At 39.5% G+C, this 26,096-nt stretch overlaps 1 protein-coding gene across 1 annotated transcript in view; it reads right to left on the reverse strand.

The window, feature by feature from the left end:
• PTPRR (protein tyrosine phosphatase receptor type R) overlaps positions 1 to 26,096 on the reverse strand; it is a 146,851-nt gene that overhangs the window by 29,968 nt on the left and 90,787 nt on the right. Inside the window, exon 7 of the mRNA XM_054058098.1 lies at positions 4,811 to 4,997. Coding sequence (XP_053914073.1) covers positions 4,811 to 4,997 — 187 coding nt within the window. The remainder of the gene's footprint in view (positions 1 to 4,810; positions 4,998 to 26,096) is intronic.

Consider the following 26,096-nt stretch of genomic DNA (forward strand, 5'->3'; position numbering starts at 1 on the left):
AAAACCTTCTTCACCTCCCTGATCCCTGTGCTAAGCACAGGATCTTCTCACTTTTAAGAGTCCATTCCTGCATAAATCTCATCCCCATTCCTTCAGGTCAAACCATCTCACCTCTGTCCTGCTTCGGATGTCCCCTCCATCTTACAGGAACTACAAAATGAGCTCCCACACCCCTCTCATACCCATTTATTACTTTCATCCCTTCAAGGGGTGACCTCTGTGAAACTCTTCTCCTCAGCTCTTGGGCTCCAAATAGTCCTAACTGGCTCTACTATGGGCTGCAAGTGCCTTACACTGGCCTAGTGGTTGACCTAGAGATTCCCTGGTTCAGTTCTTGCTTTGTATAAACACCATCGGCGCATGGCTTCTGAAAGGTTTCCTTCCTCAACTATACATCAACTGAGAGAAAGAAACATGTTAAGCCTTTGTCTAAAGTGATCTACATCTGTCATCTACTGAGACTGGAAAAAAGATGTATGAATAAGAGTTCTTCGCCTGCACAAGAGTCAATGGTCAATGGGGCTCTTTCAGCCATCTGGCTATTTTGCTCCTAATGCTTGCTGAAATTTGAAAATAGTTCATTAGTTGGTGAGTTACTGACAGATGGAGAAACGCCACCAAGTTGGAAACAGAAACACATTTCTCTGGGCCAGCAAGGTCAATTAATAATATTAATCACTTACATCCTGTAAACACTTTCTAGTCAGTGGGCTCCTCCCAGCAGTACATACTTGTGGGGCCAAGGGCACAGACACAAATCAGACAATACACTATGGATCACAGCCACAGACAAGTCACTTATTCTGAAGCTGGCTATGAAATGCAAGAGATGATTCTAGAAAAAAATTCAGGATATTATGGGGATAATATTTCTGCTAACATGGGGGAAAATAAGCCCAGCAGATTGCAAATGGCATGAATGTGTACATATTAGCATATAAAGTCATTAGCTGTATAGACTAGATATGAATTTGTTTTATTAAACTTACATATATGTAATATAAATAATTACAAATAACGTCTAAGTTGCACACATTCGTGTGCTAAGTTGTGTGCATGCAATTACACATGCATGTGCTTATATGCCTTTGTTCACCGGCTCCTTCATCTCTCTGGGTAATACTCTGCTAATAACAGATATTGCGGCTCACATTGGCCTTTAAATGCTACAACTCTTCGTACACTTGAAAAGATATGATTTGGTTCTCTGAAAGCATTCAAGAAAAAGTGGCAAAATCTACGAAAATTCAGGAAAATGTTCATTGTACCCATCTTTCCATTTTTATGAGAACCAAATTTTATACATATAACAATCTGGCACTTTCCCATGCAGGACTGTACTTTCTGACATTCCAGTATTTCAGGAATAATGAATTTTTCTGTTTTGCCGCCAACTTTAGACATTCTGGTTTTTGAATAGTAGCAGCTCAGGCTACTAAAGTATATGCTGGGGAATTTATGTTTCTTTCTCCTTGCAAATCAGGTATATTTTCCCAAGTAAAAATAGCCCAACTTTTTGTCAGCATTAAAAAAACCTGAAGGATAATAGCTCCTTCCCTCAACAGCTAGCATGAAAAAATATTTTGATAGTAACTTATTCTGTTTTACAATTAGAAAATAAAGTTAATGCTCCCTAAATTCTTAATTAAAAAAATTAAATGCTAATTAAAGAATTAAAAATAACCTGAAACTGCTCGTTTTGGTTTTCCATTGCAAACTTTGAACATTTCTCCATTTTTGCACATTTGGAAAGTTTTAATGGGAACTAATAATTTTAGTTTCAGGCAGACTGTCTTATTGTATTTCTTTAGCTAGTTAAAACAAGCTGAGTGAGCAGAATGAATGAGGGTTATATATTGCGTTCTTTGCGTGCCTCAAGTTCCCACTGAAGCTAATATCTGTAGCAAGGAAGATATTAAACAGATATAGTTCAGCAGCTTCAGCTTAAAACACGTTTTTAAAAAATGGTTTAAAAATGAAATAGACAAGTCATGATCTTTTCAATAAAGTTCTGTGGAAACACTGAGTGGCCAAAGTCATGTTGCGCTCCCCTGAGGGACAAATAAAATCTGAGTCTCTATTGTCCCAAAGCTGTGCACAGATGCTGTATGAGAGGATTCAAGTAAATGGGATTCTATGGAGGTGCCAAGTTGTCTGTACAAACTGTTTAAACATGATGAAGTTATTTCTTCTAGCTTTCCTGCCTAAGCAGCAGAATGACTGAACTGAAGGCATAACCGGTGATAAAAGTATGTTAAATGCTTATAATTTTTTTCATATACACTGTCTGACTGATTTTTGGTAAAACAACCAAGTGGTTTATTTTTCTTAAGCAAATGGCTTCTACCATGAACCCTGGCTTTCAAAGGTGAACAAAAGGACTCCTTTTGCAATTATTCACAATGAAATCTATTTTTAGAGTAAGATGGCACTCTTTGTCTATTCTATTGTCTTATATGCACGAACTGCCAACAAAATGAAACCTGAGGATCACATGCTGTAGAACATTTAATAAGAACTGAATTGTTTGTATGTCTTTGTTAGACCTGTAGTATGCACAGCGGGTTATATAGATCTTCCTGTTCGTAAATGCCTTGTTAGTATACACATTTCTGTGTGGCTCTATTTATCAAATTAGAGCTATTAAACCAGTCTTTAAAAAATTTGCTAATGAGTTGTAAAAGCCAAAAAGACTTAGGCTAAGGTTGTTCATATTAAGTTCCTCTGCTGTGGTACCCTCTGACAGCTGTTGGTAGCAAAGCATCTCGGGGAACTACAAAAATGGGACAAGCTTTCCTTTGTATTGCATTGGTCACCTGATACTGTTCTTTTAGCATGAAAACCCATGAATGATCACTCCATATTCACCTTCTCCCTGCTATAATGATTTCACAGACCCTCTCACAGTGTTTTCTAGGCAAAGGAGTCCTTGTCTATTTAGTATCTCCGTACGCAAAAGCTGCTCTAGCCTGTGTTTATGTATGTACTTTCAGGTGGAAAGATCAGAACAGCACGTAGTAGTGAGTGCAATATTTATTTTTCCAATGTAATAAAGATATCTTCAATATTACTCCTTAGTTCTTTTCCTAAGATTCTTAGTCTTGTATTTCAGAACCCATCAAAGTATAGAAAATTATTTTCCGCCAAATGTATAACATTTTATTTTTCAAACTTGAATTTCCTTTTCCTCATCACTATCATAAAATCCTTCCGCATCTTCTTTGAAGTCTGTTTGCAATTTTACTATCCACGATAATTCCATATCATCATCATCAAACTTTGCTAACTTACCTTTTATTTTCTTTTCCATATGACTTATAAACATCTTTGTCAATGGGTGTTCCAGAATAGATGGCTCTGGGACTGGACTCCTTTCACTCTGAGAAGGAACCATATAGCTTACAAAGCCTTTCAATGCTACTCTGTTGACTCTCCTCCACTGTATTGTGTTTGTTTCTGTATCTACCAGCTTCTTTTCTTTTCTTTTTTTTTTTTTTTTTTTATAATTTCTTCCAGTTTCTCTTATTTAAACCGCAGATTTCTAGGCCTGCAGTTCTCTGGATCTCTACTAGAACCCTTCTGAAAAATTCTGGTTCCCTCTGGTCCTCTGATTCCTCAGCTTCTGGGTCCCAAGTGCTAGGTTATGCCTGCCCAGTCAATACATTGGTTATTTCATATATGAACACCTCTAGGACTCCTAGGTGAATACCAGCCTATCAGCCTATTCCTGTGAGTAGCTTTTATTAATTTTATTGATTTGTTCTAGATTCTCTTCCATTAATGCTTCAATATCAAACAGATCCTCCAGTGACCTCTGTGAATCTACTACCACATAAGTAGGAAATTCCCTAAGTTTTTCTATGGTCAACGCAGATAATGCAGTCACTTCTGTCCTATTGCTTCCCCTTCTCCAAATCCTTTTTTTACCTTTTTGATCATCTATTGATCTGTGTACTCTTTGGTTAGCTTTCTGCTTTGAAGGTGTGAGTTTTTTAAAAATTCGAACTTTTTTTTTTTTTGGCCTGTCATATTCAGCTTTCACATTCATGTAGCTTAAGTTTATGCTCTCTTCTATTTCCTTCATAAAGAGTGTTTCCTTATTTCTGATCGTCTCTTTCATCTGTGTGTTTTTCAGTAACAATCTTTTTCAAGTCTTAAAATATTTAATGATGTGTTTTTCCTGACTGAGTTTTTCTGCTATGACTTCTTTCTACCTGGCTACTGTCTTTAGTTTAGATTCTTACCCATTTCAATATTAAATACATCTGTAGAAGACTTCATTTTTTTTGGTCTTGAGTATATTAGGCTTGCTACATGGAATGCTTGTTAAAGGCATGTTGAGCCGCCTCGGGAGCCACTTCTCTTTTTGTGGTGTCCCTGTCTGCTCAAAAAGGTCATTTGTAGTGACTAAAAATTTAGCCTTCAAATTACAGACATATGTGATGCTTACGTGGGAATAAACAAATCTCCAGTTACTACTGTGTTTTCTGTCATCGCAGCCCTTATAATCTTTCCGAAACTGTCACAGTGTTGCAGTCCTGGTTGGTTATACTGTAGCTCTAATACAACATTCATCCTATCTATGAATGGGGCTTCAAATCAAGAGGTATCTATATTATCCATGGGCATAATTGACTGACTTATCTGCCTTCAGTGAATAGAACTCTCCCTTGGAACAACCTGATCTGCTCTCCAGAAATTACTATATTTGTACCTTGACACTAAAATGTTGCCCAAATGTTTTTTCCCACAGTTTCTTTTGTGCCAATTATCTACAAAATCCTCATTTAAAGCTTGTTATGAAACTCACCATGAATTCTGTTTGAAGTAAATGAGAACATGCAACTGTGTCTCGAAGCTGCTGCCGTGTCAGGATGCGTCCAGCTGACTGTAGGTATTCCATCGCTACCTTTTCTCGTGGAGTTGGCACAGTGACGAAGGGTTCAACACTTCCCAGACTGCTCATATCCAAAGTCAATGAGACATTGGAGCCACGTCTGTGTTAAAAAATAATTAAAACAGTTATATCAGATCTGTGTTATTTAAAGTCCCATACTCACGCAGCATAGTTCTGAGTTATTTATGCACCCTGTGGAGTCACTGGGAAATTTAGGTGTGCAAAGACTGCAAGACTGGTTTCACTGGAAGCACTAGGTGGTGAGAAAACCAAGATTTTACATATCATTCTACCTCTTCAGTGTAACAACTGACTTGGCAAGAATCATGTGCTAGGGAGAAACTATTAGGACTATTCTTGGAAGTAGAAACTGCTCCCTATATGCTGCTTAATCTTCGTGAATGTCAAATGTGAAAGTAATATCTTAGTAAGGAAGAAATGTTTCACAGAAATTGAAAATTAATTGAATTGCTCACAGAAATTGAGCAAATTATTTGTCTTTTTAGATATCGTGGCTCTTACTTGGTGTCGCTATTCTGTTTTCTGATCTTCTGCCACCACAATAAGTACTGGTAAGGCTTATTGCTTTTTCATTTGTAACCATATTAGCATAACCATCTTTTTTGTTCTGACACAACTTTGACACACTTCCCTCCCTCTTGTACATGTCAGCAGATTCTTCAGTAATATTCTTTTCAATTAAATAATTTCTATCATGTCAGTCTGCATAAATAGACATTACTTCAGTCACCCACCTGCCACTTAGCAAAACACAAAGCAACAATGGCCAAGAGATAAGACAACTTGGTGGCATCAGTGAATCTCACATTGTGTCATACTGTCTATAAGCATATTTCAGCTTAAATGACAGGATGATAGCAAAAACTTTGCTGTCCAGGCACGCAGATGGTAACAATAAGTCAGAAACAGAAGCAGAGGTTGGAGAGGCAAGATGGAGCACAGGCAGTCGCAGGCAACTAGCTGCCTCTGAGGGTATAGAGAACCAATTTCTGTTGGCAGAGATAAGTAGCTGGAGTATGATTCTGCCAGTTCTGCTAGGAAGTAGGCAGAAGTGAAGTAGCATTCTGAGCAGTAACTGATATAAGCACAGGCTACCAGTAGTGCCCTGTGGCTCATGACACACCTTGCATCATGCCAAAGCCCCAGTTGGTGGTACCAGTGCTCGTATCCAGCCTGGGAGGTTGGCATGCTGTGAGCTGGCTGTGGTGACCTTCTCTGCCAGTCCTGGTGGGGGCATCCTGGCTCAGGTACCCATCCCAGCTCCCCGGACACTGCTCCCACTTTTGGGGGAAGTGGATCCCGCAGTTCCACTTCTCAAGGAAAACATCCTGTTAACCTGCTTTCTCACAAAGTTACTCCTGTGAAAGCATCTCTTCTGACCACTACTAGTAATTTATTCCGTGGAAAATTGCAGTCCCTCAAACAGGTAGCTCTGGGGGTGTTTATCACAAACCCAATCTTTTGAAAACAATCCAGAAATCCACAGATGAGGTGTGGAATGAATCTCTCCAAAGCTGTTTAGGCTACCTTTGATTGAGAAATGGGTAGTGATTTAGACCCAGACGTACTTCTGGGAGAGCCTACTGATATTTCCTAATATAGAGGAAAAGTATTCTCATTGTTCAGTAACAAAGTACAGTGAAAATGTTAATATTTTCTTTGGCTTTTACATTGTTATAACTGACAGTCTTGGCAAAAAGGTTATTTCCTTTTTAACAACAACAAAAAATATACCTGATCTAATTATAACTTTGAGATTGCAGCTTTTACCATTTATGGGGATTATTGATGAATACTGGTGTTGAGAATCAAATAACTTACTCTGGAAAGAAGAAATATTTTTTAGATGCATATTTAACACACTATGAGCTACATATTGAATAAAAATTGAATATAGGGCAGAAAAGAATTGCCTAAAGGATAGGGGTCTTTCTAAAAGTAGAAAAAGTCCATAAAATGATATACAATAGATAATAGCTGTAAAGGTAATGCTTCCATAAAAATGGGCATCTCGAAGAACACTTTTGAAGAAGTATGCTTCAGCTAATAAAAAGATTTTAATATTGTTTACATTAGCAATATTATTGGCAGTATTAGCATTAATCAGATTTCTTTACTCTGTTCAAGACCATGCTGAGGAACAGGTGTGAAAACAGAACATACTGCCTTGTTCTGAAAGATGAAGGACGGCCTGAATCCATCATGCATATATATGTCCTAGTAGAAGACGCTTATAGTTTTGAGTCCTCGTCTGGACTCCTTGGATTCACTATGTTCTTCCAACAGTTAAAATGTTCACTTTCTGTAGGAAGGAGTAGAAAGCAAGAATTCTTTTCTCTTTTACTACCTGAGTGGAAAGATGTTAGCTAGTAAGCTTACCTTTTCCCACCTTATTGGAAGAACTGCACAAATCTGGCCACAGAAAACAAAACCCGCTTTTTGTAACTACCCCTTGTCTCCAACAGGTTTTGAATACAGAAATCACAATCAGACCAGTGACACTTCAAGTCAGACAACTAAATGTTTTTTTTTGGAATGAGATGTATATAACTCCTGACGACATACTGGTATCTTTCCATTTTAAATTAGAGTGAAGCTGCTACACACACGCATTTCCCCTTATTTCTGAATATTTACAACTCTTTTTTTTTACCTTCTAAATAACTTTACATTCTTTATATCCCCCATGTTAATAGTGTGCCAAATTAAGGAAGATGTTGTTATGGTACACCTCCCCCAGTGCTTTCTTGAGGTTGTGTCTTGATGGGAAGAGCTTCATATGAGGAATCTGAGGAATTGTAAACATACGTGACAACAATACATTAAAATCAGCATAAGACTGAAGTTTCAGCAGCTGGGATGGCCACCTCATCACTGGGTACGTGAATAAGTGCAATCAGGAAGCCACTTCTGTCTGTGTATTGTCTAGTTTCCCAGAGGGGGGTCTTACTACATACTTACAGCCCTCTTTTTGATTGGATAATAGCAACAAGTTCACTGATGAGAATCTACCAAAGTATTTTCAAAAATACCTTTATAGAAGCATATTTTATTTCATAACATGATAAAAAAAATTAAATAATTTTAAAAAAAGATTAATGCAATGTTTGTTTGAAAACTCCAAAAAGGAAGCTCCACCTGTTCACCTTGGAGGGCCACCAGGTTAATAAAGCCTATTAATCATTAGTGAGGTCATTTCCAGGTCTTCCATGACCCTAAAATTAAGCCATAGTTGGTGACTATGAAAATCCAATTACCTGACACATTTTCCCAGTTGTTTATTTAAGCTGGATAATTTCTTTAAATACACATTCCCATGTTTATTCAGCACTCCTGAAAAATGCAACGCCCACATTCCTGGTCCTTGGCTTTTCATTCTCTCTAGAGGTTTTGGAAGTGGCACTGATGCCTGCTGCCTTCCAAAAGCCATTGCCCTCTGACCCTGGCATTGCAGACGTGGGAGGCGCTTCCTTCTGTACCCTCCATCCTCTGTCTCTCTGCTGAGCTTCTGCAGAGCTGAGGCAGGAGCTGTGTTAGCCTTGCAGGTGGAAGGAAGCCATTAATTAGCGGGAAAAGCAGAGCTGCTGGAGAGGGAGTTTGCTTTGGGTCCTTAGATCCCATTTGTACCAGGCATGAGCCGCAGGGCTACTATGCCTTGGTTTTACTGCAGGGACAATGGGAAAAATATTGTGATTCCCTCATGCATCTTATTTCTCTAGTGCTCACAGGCTATATCTAGATATGTGTCCTAATTCTCTCCTCTTGCTGGTCCACATCAGCAAATGTGCTGAATTCATGTGGGTTTTGCACTACTACAATTGCCCTGAGAGAGCACAATTGTGCAGGTGGTTTCCACCACTTACTACCTTACCGGTGCCAGACTTCTCCTGCTTACCTAGTTTTATGTTTCAGTTGAGTAATTCAAAGCAAAAAAGAGTAATTTGTAATAAAGGGCAACGGAAAAAAATCCCTAGGTCTCGGCTTTCCTGCTGCTTTAGCAAAACAGCTAAGAGAAAAGCATGGTCATGTAGATGAACAAATGTAGATATAAGGCTGTGGTGTGGAAAGCACAGTAAACAAGAAAAGTATATAATGTTGTTTTTATTAATTCTGTATTTCCATATAAAATAAATAAAAATAGGATGCTGCATTAAGTCAACTCCCATTGACTTAATCAAGAAAAATCAGAAAGTGTTGAAAGAAGAAAAAGCAGAAAAGCAGAAATAAAGAGAGGTTAAAAAAATATTGGCAAAGGACTAAATAAGCTGCCATTTTCTTTCACTCTTGGGCAAAGAGTAACACGGATCTTCAAATATATGACAGACATTTCTACACAAATCCAGATTTATAATATCCATTGAAGTCAGTTCTCAGAAAGTTAAAAGATGGCTATCATTTGAAGTGAAATATAATTTGATAAAGTATCATTAGCAATATTTGTTTCTAACAAGCATTAGAATGGTTTATGTATTTTTCACAAATGCTTATATATGACTCTTGCTCTGTATTGCTAGCCAGAAACACATAATCTTGTACTGGTTATATTACTGGATGCCTTGGGAAAGTAAGGCTGACTGAGAGTATGACTGCATTAATAAGTGTGGTAATCTGTTGGATTTTTTTCTGACTATCAGTGTACTATCTCAAACAAGTCTTCTAAGCACATGGCAATACACCATTATTGACAATCCAAATTTGAAAAAAGAAGATTCTTTGTTCCTGTATCAACATTATTTTCTTGGAAATGCAGAGCTCATAAGTCTTCTGTTGTTCTGCAGCACATATTAGAGAATATTCTGATAGAAAACCCCACAAATTCTGATAACATACAATACCCATTAGTGTAATTACCCTCTATTTACTCCTACTTTCAACAAAGGTCAATCAATATCAACGGTATTAGTTTGAGAAAACAGTGAATAAAAAATTCATTAGGTAACTATGTGAATGTCATCTTAATAAATAAATAATTGTACACATTACTCATTGTGTATAATGTCCTTTTTATTTTTACCCTATTAGATACATTGCAGTACAGATGCTACGCTTGAAAAATTCATGATGATAACTCAGTTTCTCAAATGATTTCTACTTTGCTTGCTGACAGTCCTCGGTTGCCTTTGGTTTTCACTTGACCAAGTGCTGCAGCTTTTAGGAACCCTCTCAGACCTGAGATTATTGACACTTCTAAACAAAGCAAACCTACATCATGTCCAAACTGAAGTACTCAAAAATCAGAAGCCGTCATAAACCAACTAACATGACCAAAGAACTAGTGCTAGAGGCAGGACCAAAAGCTAAGATTCCGTAAATCCATGTCATTTCCCAAACTACAATCATTTTGTAATCAATTTTTGTAGGTACTCTTCTCCAAAGGGAATTACTCTTCAACTGTTTTCAAGATTCAGTATTATTTTCATCAATTATTGTCTTAAAAAACAACAGCAGAGGAGTGCAAACTGATTTTGATAGAAAATCTGTGACTAGATATAAAATGACTGATTTCCCTTGTATTAAAGCATAATATGCATTATGGCCAGTCTAAATTCATAAAGCCCAATACCTTGAATAACCTATTCCACTCAGCTCGTGTTGGGCCATCTTCAGCAACTTTACTATGCATGAAAAAAAAGATTGCAAGACAAGAGTTTCACCTTCAGAACTTCGGCGTGCAGGTGACCAAAACTTGATCTTCCCCCCTCTCCTGCCATCGCCTCACATACCAGTGCTCTTTCTTTTACATAGGCTCCTGACCTCATTTCCAAAACTTTGCTTCTCTTACAGATTAACCTTCCTCTGGCTTTGTTTTTCACTCTCCAGAGGAGATCCTGGACAGACAAGTGGATACTAGGCTGATGTTTCCACAAGCTGCCTAGCAATTCCATCATTAATATTACTGATATTTATAAAATTTCTACTCTGCCTCACAGTCACCTGCACCCGAGAAGAATCATGGAGCTGTTCGTGTTGGCAGATCAATCTCACCAACTAGAGGACCCCATTTACAGTGCAAAGAGGGTAAGGAGGATAAGCTGGATGTAACATTAAGGCAACTATTGCCAGAAGGCCATAGCTGGAGGATATTTAAGCTCAGGACTATAAGGGAGGCAAGAGGATGAAGTACAATATCCTATACCACTTCATGGAAAGATCTGCCATTTCTGCTTATATTTTCTCTCTCATACTGCTTGTCTCATAGTTTTCTAGTTTTGCGTTATTATTTTTTACCACTTATTTGTCACTTGAAAAACTGATGCTGAAAGGAGAAGGGGAAGGATATATGGCTGCTGTGAGGCAATACTTCCAGTCCTCTGCAGCTCTAGCTACAAAGGAACCACCTGGCAGCATCTTCCAGCCTTCTTTGAGTCCAGAGAAACTGATCAAGAGCCTCAGCTGTAGAGTTTAAATAACTTTTCTGGAAAGTGAAGGCACTTCATGTTCTTACCAGAGGGTCTGATCTTGTTCCCACAGGCATGAGCGAGAGGAGGCCAATACTTCTCGCACTAAATTGCAAACAATTCTCAGGATCTACTCACAGCTCAGCATGTCAAAATGAACTGAGGAAACAGTTTTGACAAGTACTTCTGGACTAAGTTTTAAGCAATCAGTATCTGGTTAGGACAGGAATGGCTCAATATCCTGTAGAGGAAAACAGCTGACATGAGAGTAGTTTCAACTTTCCCTCTTTTAATCATGCTTTCTAATGTTCTGCCAATTCACTCCTGTTCTGCCCTCGATAAGGCTGTGCTGCTTGGCTACGGGAACTGACTGTTCAAAAATGCAAAGCTTATACAACCTCCCATCTTTTCCTGTAGATTATTTCTACAATCAAATTGCATTTTGTCACGCAAACTTCTCTCTCAAATAAAATTTGAATGGTAACACAAAACTCTATTTCTGATTCATATGCATATATATATGTTTTCAGCATGAGGGAAAACTGAGTTAAATGTTCAGAAGTAAAAATAAAGGAAGATACTAATTTGTCGTGCTCATTTGAGCTGTTTTTTCAAAGAGCTGAATAAATGTTTACTAATTTATGGTTAATTTGCTTTAGATGGTAGAGCTTTAATTGAATGCAGCCTTACTTATTGCTATTATCTGTTTGCATTGCAGCATCGCCCTATTTCATATTAGAGGCCTCATTGCACAAAATATCAGATGACCTTTCTCTCTCTGATTAATACATATGCTAATTTAATTGAAATGAATATAAACAAAAGGAATTAAAGGAACAGGGAAAGGGAAAAGAAAATGGAAAGGAACAATAATTAGCTGTTAGAGCTGCACAGATTAAACAAATGCACGTGCTAATGAGCTCAGATAATGCATCTATTTAAGGTAAGAGAACAATAATTGTTGAAAACCCCTCACATATTCCGTCTGCTGTATCTTTTACTTGAAAATCAGAGAAAAATTAAATCAATTTGCAAGATTTTTTTTTTACATACTTGTATGAGTTGCTGCCCTACAGCCTTAGTCCATAAGTACCTCCATGATGCCTTGGAGGAACTGTAACCAGGCACCACCATTTCCCATTTAGATCTCTTGTCCAGGTGCAAAGTCTGGCTACTTTTCCGAGCACACAAAAGACTCACTTCTTTATTGAGCACTGCAGCATGCCCAGAAGGTGCTTGCTAGCAGTATTCAGAGAACCACAGCATAAGAGAACTGCTCTGATAAATGAGAATGGAGAGGCAATAACTTCTAGGAAGTATTTTTTTTAAACTGCTTAACTGAGATTTTTTCTTATTTAATTGGTCAGCCTTGTGGTACAGAAGTAAACAATGGGCTGATGTTAGATTTTTTAGCTTTTAGATGAAAAAAATGTTCATGGGTTTTGATTTAGGGTTGGTTTTTTGGTTGATTTTTTTTTGCCTAGCAGGAGCCTTATCATTAAGTACATTTAGTTTCATGTGTTCCATACTAATAAATCTCTTGAGCACAAACTCTGCCTCTATCCTGCACCTGCTGCTCATTTAAGGTGTATAATCTACAACCCTTAAATCCAAAAAAGCAAATATATCCTAGTCACACATTAATGTTCTTCAGTGCTGTTTTGAGGCTTTAACCAAAGCCATCTCACCTTGAAAAAGTCACAGATGGGACTATTCTTAATGTAAATGGGCAGTGTCTTCCAACAGTACCAGTAAGAGAAAATTATTTTTTTATTGTGACTTGAAGACTAATCAGTACAATGAGTTCTTTCCTGGTGCATTTGCCATTTGGGAAAGACAGGAAGGAACATCTGGGAAAAGAGGCGTTTACTACACTCTGTCAACCTTAAGATAATAAAAAAGCACACTCCTTGTTTATTTGACTTGGTCTTCATTATCTTTAAACTACTGCAAGTGTCACACAGAAGATTTCTAAGCAGACAAATGAATTGTTAGTGTACTTTGAAGAAATTACTGAACAGCAACAGTTCCTGAAGAATGTAAAACCTCCAGACACGCAACATTGCTCAACAGAGCTGCGCCATCTATGGATATTTCTAAAGGGAGCCAGCGAAACTGCTCCACTCAGTCGCAGAGTGGACAAAGCATCTAAGGCCACCTGTGCAGCCTAAAATCCTTTTAGCTCATACAATTTGAAGGGCATAGTCACATTTCTAGAGTGACTTATTTCATACTGCTAGATGATGGGATTTAGGCTGCAATAGACAGGAACCATGTACGTGTACTCAAGTCTGCCATTCAGGTGCTTCTTAAATTTGCAGAGCTGACACTTAAGCTAGGTAATAAACCTTTCTTCCCAGCTTCTTCTTTGTGATTCACTTTAGTAGTCTCTCTTTTCAGACTTGCTTTCTCTGGGGAAGCTTGCTTAAACAAGTATATTAATGTGCAAAGTGCCTGGATTCCCTTTGAAAATAAAGTTTCGGAAATCCATCTAGGCTTGCAATATGAAACAGAGTAATGTTTTTAAAAGATAGATATAAATGTCTGTATAGCAAGGTGTATGTTATCCTTCTCTTCAGAGATTAGGTAGACCTCTAAAAGAGGTACTGCTGAGCCATACAGTCCCATTTAAAGCTGCGTGTGTGATGAGGAATACGGATAAGCAACCTGGAGTCCCATTCTGCTGATCTCAGCACATCCCTTGAAGGCCATGTCTTTCATCAGAGACATTCCTATAGGGGACTGCATAGGCTGGGCAACAGGGAAGGGATATGCATCTATACTTGTGCCCAGAAATGAAGACATGGGCCAGAATGAAGTATTTCTGGATCTACTCTTCCTCATATACACCATCAATGAGTCAGTACAGACTGGCAATTCCAGAGTGAAATTATAATTGCTTCAGATTCATAGTTCTGTATTAGCAAATGATTCATGGCATCAAAAAACTTAAATCACTTGATTTAATTTCACTTCTATGAATTGAATAGAGGAGGGAAATCTGAGGACTCTGATAAAAGCAAATGTTCCCCTAAATGAACATTGCATTATGAAAGAAAGAGAAAGGCGGAGAAGTTGTATGTGAAAATAAACCAAACTCCCTCTCAACTTTACCTCCACCCCATCTATCTCAGTACAAATGCTCTCAATACACAGGGCTCCATAAAGCTCATGATGTAACACAGGTTAGATTAATGTACATTGAAGGGGGTGGTCTAGAAATATGAATGTAGGTTTGGTGTACTATGTAAGACCAAAGATTGACTAGTATCCTGTCTTCAACAATGGCCAGCAAGAGGGTGCTTAGGGAAAGAATGCAAGGACAAGGAATTACTTAATTACGTAATGAATGCTCTTACTTATTTTTAGTATACTCTTCAGTTTCTGGCAACCTGTAGTTTAGGAATGTCCTAAACAAAAGTTTGCTTCCACATCTTTGTGCCTGGTGTCTTCCCTTCTGTGACTTTTTCCTTCAAATAGCTTTCTTAGTTCACTTTATGACCTCTGTGCTGTCCCAGGACATTAAGTTCTGTATCTGGGAGAGCCAGGCAATAGTGAACACTAGGCATTTGGGAAAATCCTTGTGATGAAGCAGAAAACATTTATTTTATTCTAAATTTATCAGTAAACTGCAAATGCATTCTCTGTAGCCACAGAACTACCTTAAAAGATTAATCACAATACCAGATTTCTGCTTTTCACAATGCTGCTGCCTTTTGCAAATCTATTCAGTACTGTTCTCTGTGGGCCAAATTCTCTTCCCAGATGTATCACTAAATCCACTGAGGCAAAACAAGCTATACAGAGTCTAAAGTGAAACAAGATCATGCAAACTGGATTTATTAGCTGTTGTGTACTTTCCTGCTGTTCTGATTGTTTTCCTTCATTTGTTGTAAGGCTACGCTGTTACATCCACTATCAGTCCAGGGAAAGGAATAGAAAGCCTCTGGACTATGCAGCAGTCCTTCGGTGGAATTTGCTACAATGCAGGAAGGATCTGAGACATCTAAAAGACAGGAGATGCGGCTGCCAGGGAAATGGTGGGAAGCAGACGCACCAGCCCTGGTGAAGGGGTAGGCTCAGCTGCCTCCTGCCCAGCACCAGTCCGATCTCTCACTGGCAGCATGCCTTTCCAGGGAGCCGCTATTGGTCATGCCAAAGCACTGGGACCAAGTTCTCTAGAGAAAACAACGACATTTTTCTGTGTGGGAATTATATACAGTACTTCCCCTTCTGATGCCTATCGCATATTTGAACAGACATTTGAAGTTGCAGAGCTCTGTTTTGCTCCTGTTATCAAATCACAGCATTAACATAACATGGATAATTATAGCTATCATAAATTAATAACAACAATACACTGTGCTTGTTAAGCACCAGAAGAATATTCTTTGATAGGCGACATAAGGGAAGTCCCTGTCCGAGAAAGAAATATCACTTCTTACAGACTGCCCTGGTTAGAGAACTGAACGAGGAGTTCAAGAGTCCAGGTATTTTATGAAGATAGGGCACTGATATGTAATATCATCTTGGGTCAGTCACTTAACCAATTAATGTCTCACTTGTCTTAGTAAGGAAATAAAAATAATTCCTGAAACCTCTTGGCTGTACTTAGCTAAGGTTCAAAGGCAAACCAAATGTGATGGATGTGATGGTATCAAAGCAGATGAACAACTCTAGCAAGAACTTGGCTGAAATGTCAGTGTCGTATGAAATCAGCTACTGCCTCTGGGCAGTATTTCTTGGCTGACCCATTCTCATAGCATATTCTGGGCATCATCATCTCTGCCATGATACTATTGCTTCTCCATTTCCTGAGATGTGCTTGATTGTCTGTATGCATCTACTACCTTGTCTAATGTTTAGATTTTGAGTTTTTTAGATAGAGGATCATTTCATTTTTTGTGTGTATACAGAGCCTTGCACAGAGGGATCCTGATCTGTGGCTGAGGCTCTCAGGTACTACATTAATAAAAATGCTAAAGAGACTCTCTCACAAGAGCTGAGAAATAGTTTGATCCACAGATTTACACATAGTGTTCTTTGAGCAAAGATGTATTTGCAAACAAGGGTTGTTTCTGCTAGCTAGCAATATTAAGCTTTCTGTACAGACTAGCTCTGACTGCATAAGAGATTTGTGCTGAATTACCAGAACTGGATTTTTCCTAAAAGAAGCAGTATAATTAGTCAACTGTCATAATTGGCAAGTGTACTCCTGACAAAGCACAGAAACAAAATGAATTATGATTACATTCAAAGAAGAAATCCATGGCTTAGAATATTAACCGATGGCTACAATAAAAGCTGGATGCTAGTACCGACAAGCACAAGGCTTCTTGCAATTCAAAGATATGTTTGGATATTTAATAATGCAGTTTTGGGGGCACTTTGATGTTTTTCTTTGCTTTCTTTAACTGTGTTCTGTATCTGTTCCTAACATTTTAAATTAAGGGGAACTAAGCTAAATTCAGCTTTAGGCTGCCTTGCAGAAAAGTTAGAAGGAACAGCATGATTAGTGAGAAATGCATTCCAAAACAAGAGTAAAGGTGACTATTTTTGTTTTAATTTGAAGTATTAGCTTTTCTCAGACATTAATGGGGACATTTTTTTTCTATAAAGCCCCCAAATCTGAAAAATCAGCCTTCCTTGTAAATATCAAAACCTTATATACCTGGTAGGGATGCTCCCTTCTACTTTTTCATATTACTCAAACCAGTAACAGTGGGTTCTAGTCAAGGGCTCATAAGATGCAACGTACCTCATCCTCCTTACAACCCAGTCTCATCATGAAACTGGTGCTTTTCTCCCACTATTTCTGCCTGAGCATGGCAGTTCCAACCCACCCATGTGAAAAGGTGATATATTTAGTTGTTAATAGTCACAATGGACACATCCTGCTACAGGCTGAGCCGAGATGCTCAGAACATTCAAGTTCAACTAATGTTCTTCTCCTCATTTTCCCAGATATCCCACTCCGCCTGCACATTAGGCCACCTGGTGGAGCAGACACAGACATCCCTGCTTGGGATGTTTGATGACAGAAAGGAAGCAGAGGCAGAGAGGAGCTGAGGAAATCAGTCACTGGAAAGCTGCATTGGAGTTTAACCCTCTGACCAAACAGTGCTTAAAAAACCCTTAAACCCACTGCTGAACGGCCAGGGGATTACTCACACAACTCAAATTACTCATGTGCCCAGGGCAACAACAGCCCATCTGACCCTGGGCCTTGAGAAGCATTTAAATATTAACACGGATATTTCCCTTCAGCTTCTTGGGCTGTGTGTTACTTTTCAAAAGATCAGCTGGACGAATCACTGCAAAACCACCAAAACTGTCTACCAGATGGCGGCCACTGATTAATTTGTCTTAACTTAAGCCAAAAAGGAAGAAAATGCGATGGGTGGAGCAGTAAAGACAAGCACAATCAACATCCGACCAAATAGGGTTTCCTGTCACCTTGGGAACTGCGGTTTGGAATTGGCACTGCGGTTTCCTGTGTACAAGCTAAAACCAGTAGCAACTGGAGTAACAAGAATAAACGCCAGATAAGAGACCTGGGAATACAATAAAATTATTACAAAATTCCTGACTAAACCTCACAAGACAGTAAAGGAAAAACCATGGGTAGGCATGGGCTCTGTGCTAAATGAAGCACTTGCTGGCATCTGAGAGGACTACGAAGTTGCAGTAGAATAACTTCTCCAAGCAAGGATGGGCTAATTTGCCTGAATTATCCACTCCCAGGAATGAACGTCACGTGTTTTGAAGAGCTTTTAGTTCTTTGCAAGGGGAAAAAAAAAACGGATGTGGGACAATTTAAAGCAGAGATGGAGCTAAGAGTGGAAATGTACCACCTACCAAAGTAATTTGCAAGAGGCGCTAGACAGAAAGGGAAACGGATGGTGGGTCTATGCTTGGGTAATGGTGCATAGTTATTTGCATTTATTTGTGTAGGTTGTAACCCTCACTGAATTTTGCTTTAAAAAGCCCTAACTACAGCCAAAACACTTTAGCAGCCAGGACTCAAATAGTTAAAATATGGTTTTTAAAGGGTCTTTGTTAGGCTGGTGCCTGAGTTCACTTCCCCTCCAGAGAAAGGGGACAATTCACATTCCTGTTCTCTTCCTACACTGCAGATAAGCAAAGACGTCTGTAATGGGTTGGACAGAACAGACGTTTGTGTAACTGAGAGGTCCAGTGCTTGCAAAAAGTTTTCAGAGTGACTGTGCAGTAACAGAAATGTTACACAAGTGCAAGTTGGAGGTAAAGCATTATTCTTGCTCTAGTCATGAATCCATGTGCTAAAACAGACATCTTGGGCACTGAGCAGGAGACCCTCAGAGTTGGATCCCACTTCATGTTCCCTGTTAGTTAGACCAGTTTCTCCCACCCCAATAGCCCAAGTTTTCAGCCCTTGCCTTTACCCTTTCCCTCAGAGTGCAGGGGCCAGCAGTCACAGTGTGGCCTTCCAGCTAGTTGAGATGGCCTGAGGAGGAGGGAAGCCACAACGTCAGGCTGCAGGAAGACCCTGTGGTGAAAGAAGCATTACTAAAAGGCACATCCCATAAGCAGCTGCCCACAGTAGGGACTGCTCCTCTCATTTCAGCTGCTACACCAGCTGTACACTTCTTTATGTGCAAGTTACATCTAGAAAAAGAAACTGAACGGTGCCAGGAAACAATCCCAGGCACTGAAACTTGGTAATCAATATTGCTATTTTTCAAGCCTTGCAGCCTGGCTTGTTTTCAGCCTTTGCCTACAGGAATGCTCCAAAGCAATTCACTGGCACAGTTTGGGAACCAGCACATGCACAAACTGTTCCCAGTAGGCACTCTGCATCCAGCCCCTGCTCTTTTGGAGGTAAAAAGAGCTCGGCAGTATGGGCACAGACACAGAATGTCTGCTAGCTGGCCTCAGTGCAATAAGTATTTCTGAGTGTATTGAAATAATTAGTGCATCTGACAGACAGACCAGGACAGAATATAGCTGAGACATCTGCCAAATAAAAGAAATGCATATGTAGATCCTTCAGAAAGTGGTGTTTTGCTGCTTTTTTTTTTTTTTTTTTACTGTGTTTACTCTTCATAAATGTGCAAATAGCAGCATGTGGTACTTTTACTGTATTTCAGGTTAAGCTTCTCATCTTTGCTACATCTCTTCAGATGAACACACCAGCCAGTCAGTGTCTATCCAGTGTTTGGGAGCGTGGCTAGAGAAGGTTGACATGTCATGTGCAAAATGCTGTAATGAGTTGATGGCAGAGAAAGGCTGGAGCACAAAAATTCCAGCCTCTCACCTCAAATTCAGTTTACTGGCCACTGGTGCTTTGCAAATTCCTTCTGATGGGATATCACTGTAAAATTGTTCTCCAGATAGTACTTTTTTGTTGGCACATAGCTGTGCTTTGAACAATTACACTGACATTTTCCTGAAAACAATCCCTAGGATTTAAATTAAGAATGCAGAAAGCATATTCAGCTCCACACAATAGGGTAAAATTATCCTCCAAATCTATGCAAAGCAAGTATATTTTAGCCAGGAAATTCCAGGCTCCTTCCTGTAAATATATTAAGGTCCCATGCTCGTGTCATAAAAAACAAAACGTGGCATGTTTACAGTACTCCCACCGCAAGGTGCTACGCTGTGAACATTACTTGAAATGATTAATCATGATGGAGGGTTTTGTATAAAGATAACAGATCAGAACCATAATTATACTTGCAGCAACTGTGCTTTTTGATCTAAAAATCAGAATACAACCAGAATGAATTGTTGGAATTTTTCTTATCTGTTAGAGTGAAGATTTGGTTGAACAGTGATATCCTGATATGCAGCTGCCATTATATTAAAGAAGCAAAGAGCACATAAGATTTTTTACTGTGTTTTAACATTTCCTATGAGGTTGAACCAGGACGCTTATTTGGTATAAAGTATTGTGAATGTAATGATTCATTTTAATGGATTTTTTTTTCTAACACCAAGAAAAACTGTATTACAGTTGTATTTATCATCTATAGTATTTGTTATCCAGATGGCAGTTGACAGGGCACAGAAATTGTTTAGGTGGCCAGAATTGTTAGGTAGCTTAATTTGTATGCCTATACAGAGTAACTAATAGAAGAGTCATCAACATTAACAGAGGAATTTTCCTCCAAATTTGAAGTCCAAACTGCCCACAATTTTATCTGTAAAGGTGTTGAGTACAAGATGTTGCTGAAGAAGAATGCTAAAGGCAGGCAGAAAACAATATTTTTTCTCATTATTTGTGTGACTATATGCATGAGTACCTCTTGCTAATACATTCCTGATTCAAACTTTATCTTTTGGAGTCAGTTCTACAGCATAATATGGGTTAGCTGAATTCAATTTTTAAAAATAATTTAAAAATGTATTGCCTTTTTTTTCCCATCAGAATCTCTCTTTTACTCATGTTGTAAGGAAGTGGATAGGGTGAGCATTTAGCAGCTTTATAATGCGTATTATTTTAACTTTGTTCATTATACTTACTTCACTATGTCCACTGAGTAGAACTGGAGAAAAGAATTGTGCTGTCAATTTACAGGCAACTTCAGGATAGTAAGAGAAATCTTACTGGTTACAGACCATTACCTGTGGCATAGGGGTTTTATGTTACTGCTTTGCTTTGTGGGGAAAAGTAAAATCACACACGGTCCTCACAATGAGAGTTCAAGCCATGATTCAGTGCTGTTATGTGTTAGATTTGGCATTGTTTTAGGTGATCTTCGGTTACTATTTTCTATTTTGATGCCTACTGATTTGCCTACTGATTTTTTACTGATTGCAGACTTGGTTACACACTTATCAGTAACCTGCATGGTGAATGGCTGAATGATATCAGTGAGCAGCCCGCTTCCCTCCAGGTTTGCTCATGCTGGCATTGCTTGCCGTCCCCTCTACAGACTATCTTCTGTTCTCCTTTGTCCCAGCAGTGCTTCCATACCATTGCAGAATTCTTTTATTTCACATTTTAAAAATATTTATTATTTCACCTGTCTGCCAGATTTTTGCTCTATTTGACATTTTTTTTATTCTATTATATTATCCACTTGCTTGTGTTTATCTGCAGAGAATAAAACCTGATGTTGTAGCACATGAAAATGTTACTTGGTCTGAATGAGATGTGCATTCCCCTAACACCTTGATACCTAAACAGGAGGAAGATTTGGAGAGAATAATTTTCTAATGAATATGTAACAGTCTGAAAAGACATAGTGCTGTGATTTTTCCCACTGATTATTTAGATGTAATATCCATAGTTTTAAGGCATTGTGGCTTGGATGGAATACAAATGCTTGAAAAGACTTTCTAAAGGAGTTTGTGTTTTTCAACTATTTTCCACATTTTCTTTCTTCTGGGTACTTTTGCATGTGAGATAGTGACTAATTTGAACAAAACAATATATTGTGCACTAGTTACTTGAAATACAGTCATCCCAGTCACAAACAGTACCACAACTAAGACTTACAGCAGCTGTGGCTGAGGAAAAAGCTGACAAATTCAGTTGTAAAACAAGTTAATTCTGTGCTAGTGTGGTAACATATTTATATTTATAACCCTGCCATGCTTTTGTTTTTATAACTCACTCTTCCAAGAATTTTCAATGCCTGGCATGCCAGAATTAAATTTAAAATATCACATCCCACTTCACCAGATCCTGATTTTGGCTGAAACCATTCATATCATAGAATCATAGAATCACAGAGTCATAGAATCATAGAATAGTTTGGGTTGTAAGGGACCTTAAAGATCATCTAGTTCCAGCGCCTCTGTCATGGGCACAGACACCACCCACTACATCAGGCCGCCCAAGGCCCCATCCAACCTGGCCTTAAACACCTCCAGGGATGGGGCAGCCACAGCCTCCCCGGGCAACCTGTGCCAGTGCCTCACCACCCTCATGGTGAAGAAATTCTTCCTTATGTCTAGCCTAAATCTGCCCCTCTCCAGTTTATACCCATTCCCCCTCATCCTATCACCACAAGCCTTTGTCAACAGTCCCTTCCCAGATTTCTTGTAGCCCCTTTCAGGTACCAGAAGGTCGCTATAAGGTCTCCTTGGAGCCTTCTCTTCTCCAGGCTGAACAAGCCCAACCCTCTCAGCCTGTCCTCATATGGAAGGTGCTCCAGACCTCCGATCATCCTGTAGCCTCCTCTGGACCTGTTCCAACAGTTCCATATCCTTCTTATGTTGAGGTTTCCAGAACTGGACACAATACTCCAAGTGAGGCCTCACAAGAGAGGAATAGAGGAACAGAATCACCTCCCTCGTTCTGCTGGCCACACTTCTTTTGATGCAGCCCAGGCTAAGTTTGGCCTTCTGGGCTGCAAGCGCACATTGCTGGCTCCTGTCCAGCATCTCATCAACCAGCACCCTCAAGTCCTTTTCTGCAGGGCAGCTCTCATCATGATGAATTTTGAGCCAAGCAGCAGAAAAAAAATGAAGCCTTATTCTGCTGAAGGAAAAAATATATTATTCATATAAACCTACAGACGCCTAACTAGAAAAATAAAACACTGATGTAATATTCACGGATATGCTTAAGGAGGAGAAAAGGATTGTTTACATCCTGAATTCAGGTGTCAGCGCTATGATGCTGTGACAGCGCATCACTGACGACACCCACGTTCACCTTCTGAGAGCTGCAAGCGCAGAGAGGGGCACGCGGGCACCTGCAGTGCCTCCCGCTGCCTATAGGTGTCGCCCTCCCCACGCCCGCTCGGCGAGGCACTGGGTACCGGCCCCCGCCCGCTCCGCCTGCGCATCACCTGCCGCACCCTCCGCATCTGGGGGAGCAAATGCTGCTAAACCCGGGGCGTCTCACAGAAACAGCTGGGTAAGCGCCTTTTCAGGTATGCTGAAAGCAACGCTCTAGTATTCGGAAGCGCAGTACGTTTTAAGAAGCTGAACAAACTCTCAGAAGCATCTTCGTGGACAGCGGTCTATTAACAATTGGTTTGCCTCTGTACCAGCCAATGCTATTCCTGTTAAAAATGGAAAGGTTCAGAGGGCCTTCTGCTGATGTGGCACTTTGTGAAAACTGAGTTCCACAATATTTTTGCATCTAGGTATCCTTCTTAAAACAGGAAGAACTTGAGAGGCACGCATCACCCAGATTTTCTGCCCCATCTTTCAGAGATACTGTCACAAACTTCCCTTCTAGATGTCTAGGCACAGCAGTTGTCTCACTGCCTGGTTTGGCCCACGGTCCATTGATTTATTTTTTATAGAACCATAGAATAATTTGGGTTGGAAGGGACCTTAAAAATCATCCAATTCCAAACTCCCTGCCATGGGCAGGGACAACTCCCACTAGACCAGGCTGCCCAAGGCTCCATCCAACCTGGCCTTGAACACCTCCAGGGATGGGGCAGTCACAACTTCCCTGGGCAACCTGTTCCAGTGCCTCACCCCTCTCATGGTGAAGAAATTCTTCCTTATGTCTAGCCTAAATCTGCCCCTCTCCAGTTTATATCCATTCACTCTCATCCTATCACTACAGGCCTTTGTGAACAGTCCCTCTCCAGCTTTCTTCTAGCCCCTTCAGGTACTGGAAGGTCACTACAAGGTCTCCTTGGAACCTTCTCTTCTCCAGGCTGAACAAGCCCAATTCTCTCAGACTGTCCCCGTATGGGAGGTGCTTTTTGAATAGATGGAGTTTGCTCTGGATTGTACTAGACATTTCATGACTACACCTTATGTTAAGGAATTAAACCATACTTTTTGGATAGTTAGAAAATACCCCTCAGGAACCACCATCAAGCCATCTGGTCAAAGGAGTCTCAATGCTAAGTTTGTCAAGGAGCCCACATAACCACATGTACTTGCCAAGAGCTTCTTCTCCCAGCAAAAAACAAAATCAGGGTAGCAAACATTATTGAATAGTCACACAAGCTGTGGCTATGAGCAGGAGGGGACCTCTAGGCTTGTTCCCACTCCATACTGACAGGAAAGGTCTACAAGCAGATGTGTTGTGTACAGAGTGCTGCTTGCAGTGTGCAGACCCAGGCTGTAATTTCCACTGCTTCCACGTGCAATGAGGATGGCTGGATGGCTGTAGGGTGCCCAGTGTGAGGTTGTTGTGGGGCAGAAAGGTGGAGAGGGGTTTTAAGCTGTCCACACACCTGGCCATTAGATGATGTATGAGGCAAAACATGTTGCTGCATTATTACTTTTTGTGTCCAGAGTTTCTGTATTTCCAAAATGTGTGTAAATTTGTTCATAGTAGAGGACATAATAAATAAATAAATAAAACCCACATATAATAGCTGCTTATTTCAGAGGAATAGAAGACAACTTATTCTCTAAAGTTTTCAGATCCCCAGACCTTCGTATCACAGAAGTTGAAATAAATTTAAACCACCATTTCTTAGAAGTGGACTTGGGCTGGTAAGTTGTAACTGTGTTAAACACTCAAAAAGAACTGCAGAATGGAACATTATCACAATTACTTTCATTTTTCCACAACGGTATATTAGCGGTCTTTTACAGTAGAAACAGAAGTGCTCATAATACACTGAAAGGCCTGGTTTATTTGATCAAACATCAGGTTTAGCCTCCTTTTTGTATCTCAGCTCTCTGTTTTGACCTAACTGAGAACTTTGTACTTCCCAAGGATGAAATGTGGTTTAGCAGTTTTAGATGCTGAGTTCCTATCTGTGGTGGTGGAAATTAAGATGCTAGATCAATAATTTTTCTTTTCTCTCTCAATTATTGGGTATGCTATGTTAGGTACTAGGTATTACAAACTAGCTGTATGATCCCTATGCTCGCGTACTTTATTTTTAGGCTCTTGTGGAATGAGAACCTCTATCAAAATGTATTTACTTGTTTCCTTGTTTTTCCTTGTTTTTCTAACTGCAATGATATCACTAAATATTTTATGACAGCTCTGCCTTTCAGCATCTTTACTCATGGAAGATTCAGTTCATCTCCATTAGTCCTGTCTGGGGCTCATAAAGCCATTGATAAAATCTTTGTCATTGAAATTCCACGGTTCAAGCTGAATCAGGGTTACTGCTCAACTCTGAGAGTCCTCACAGACAAGGTCTCCTTGCTTGGTCTCCTTTTCATTCTGATTTCCACATCATATCTGCATGGTGTCTGTTCTTTCATTTATCATCTGTGCCAGGGTAGAAGAGTTCAGCTGTGTGGCTGCATGCTGCGTTAGTTATTCAGAGCACTGATGCTTTATGAAAGTGGCCTGCAGCCATCAGGCAAGAAATTATATAGGTTTCTAACAGAGAACAGACAGATGTCAGTGTGCATTCTCATATGGGAAGAATAACTACTTTTATAAAAAGAGCAATGGCCCACTTTTTAAAGGTGGAATGAGTAGCAAGATTTGGTACCCAAGTATTTCTGAGAAGCTGCACGCAAGGGTTGGTCTCATTACTAATCACTTTTTTCTCTTTTTTTGTAAAGCCTGTAGACCTTGAATTGTATCTCAACCCTATGGAAAGCTGGATTTAAGAAGAAAAATTATCTAAAGGTGATATTTGAAACACTGTATGAAATTGGTAAATGGACTCATTGTAAATATTCTTCTTTCAAAGCTTCCCATGTGCTAGGGACTCCCTGACAATGAGAATGTCCTTTGCTGACAAAACATAACCAGCCCTTGTGTCCTCTGCCAAGACCTCCAGGATCAAAACACGTAAAAATCAATGGAAAATGACAAATTATTTCTTTGGAGTAATTTTTGGAAAGGGAAGATAAAAATTATCAAAAAGAACTCCAGTACTGCAGTTATTCTCAGCCCA

Source organism: Cuculus canorus, chromosome 1, assembly GCF_017976375.1.
Source record: "Cuculus canorus isolate bCucCan1 chromosome 1, bCucCan1.pri, whole genome shotgun sequence".
Lineage (NCBI taxonomy): Eukaryota > Metazoa > Chordata > Aves > Cuculiformes > Cuculidae > Cuculus > Cuculus canorus.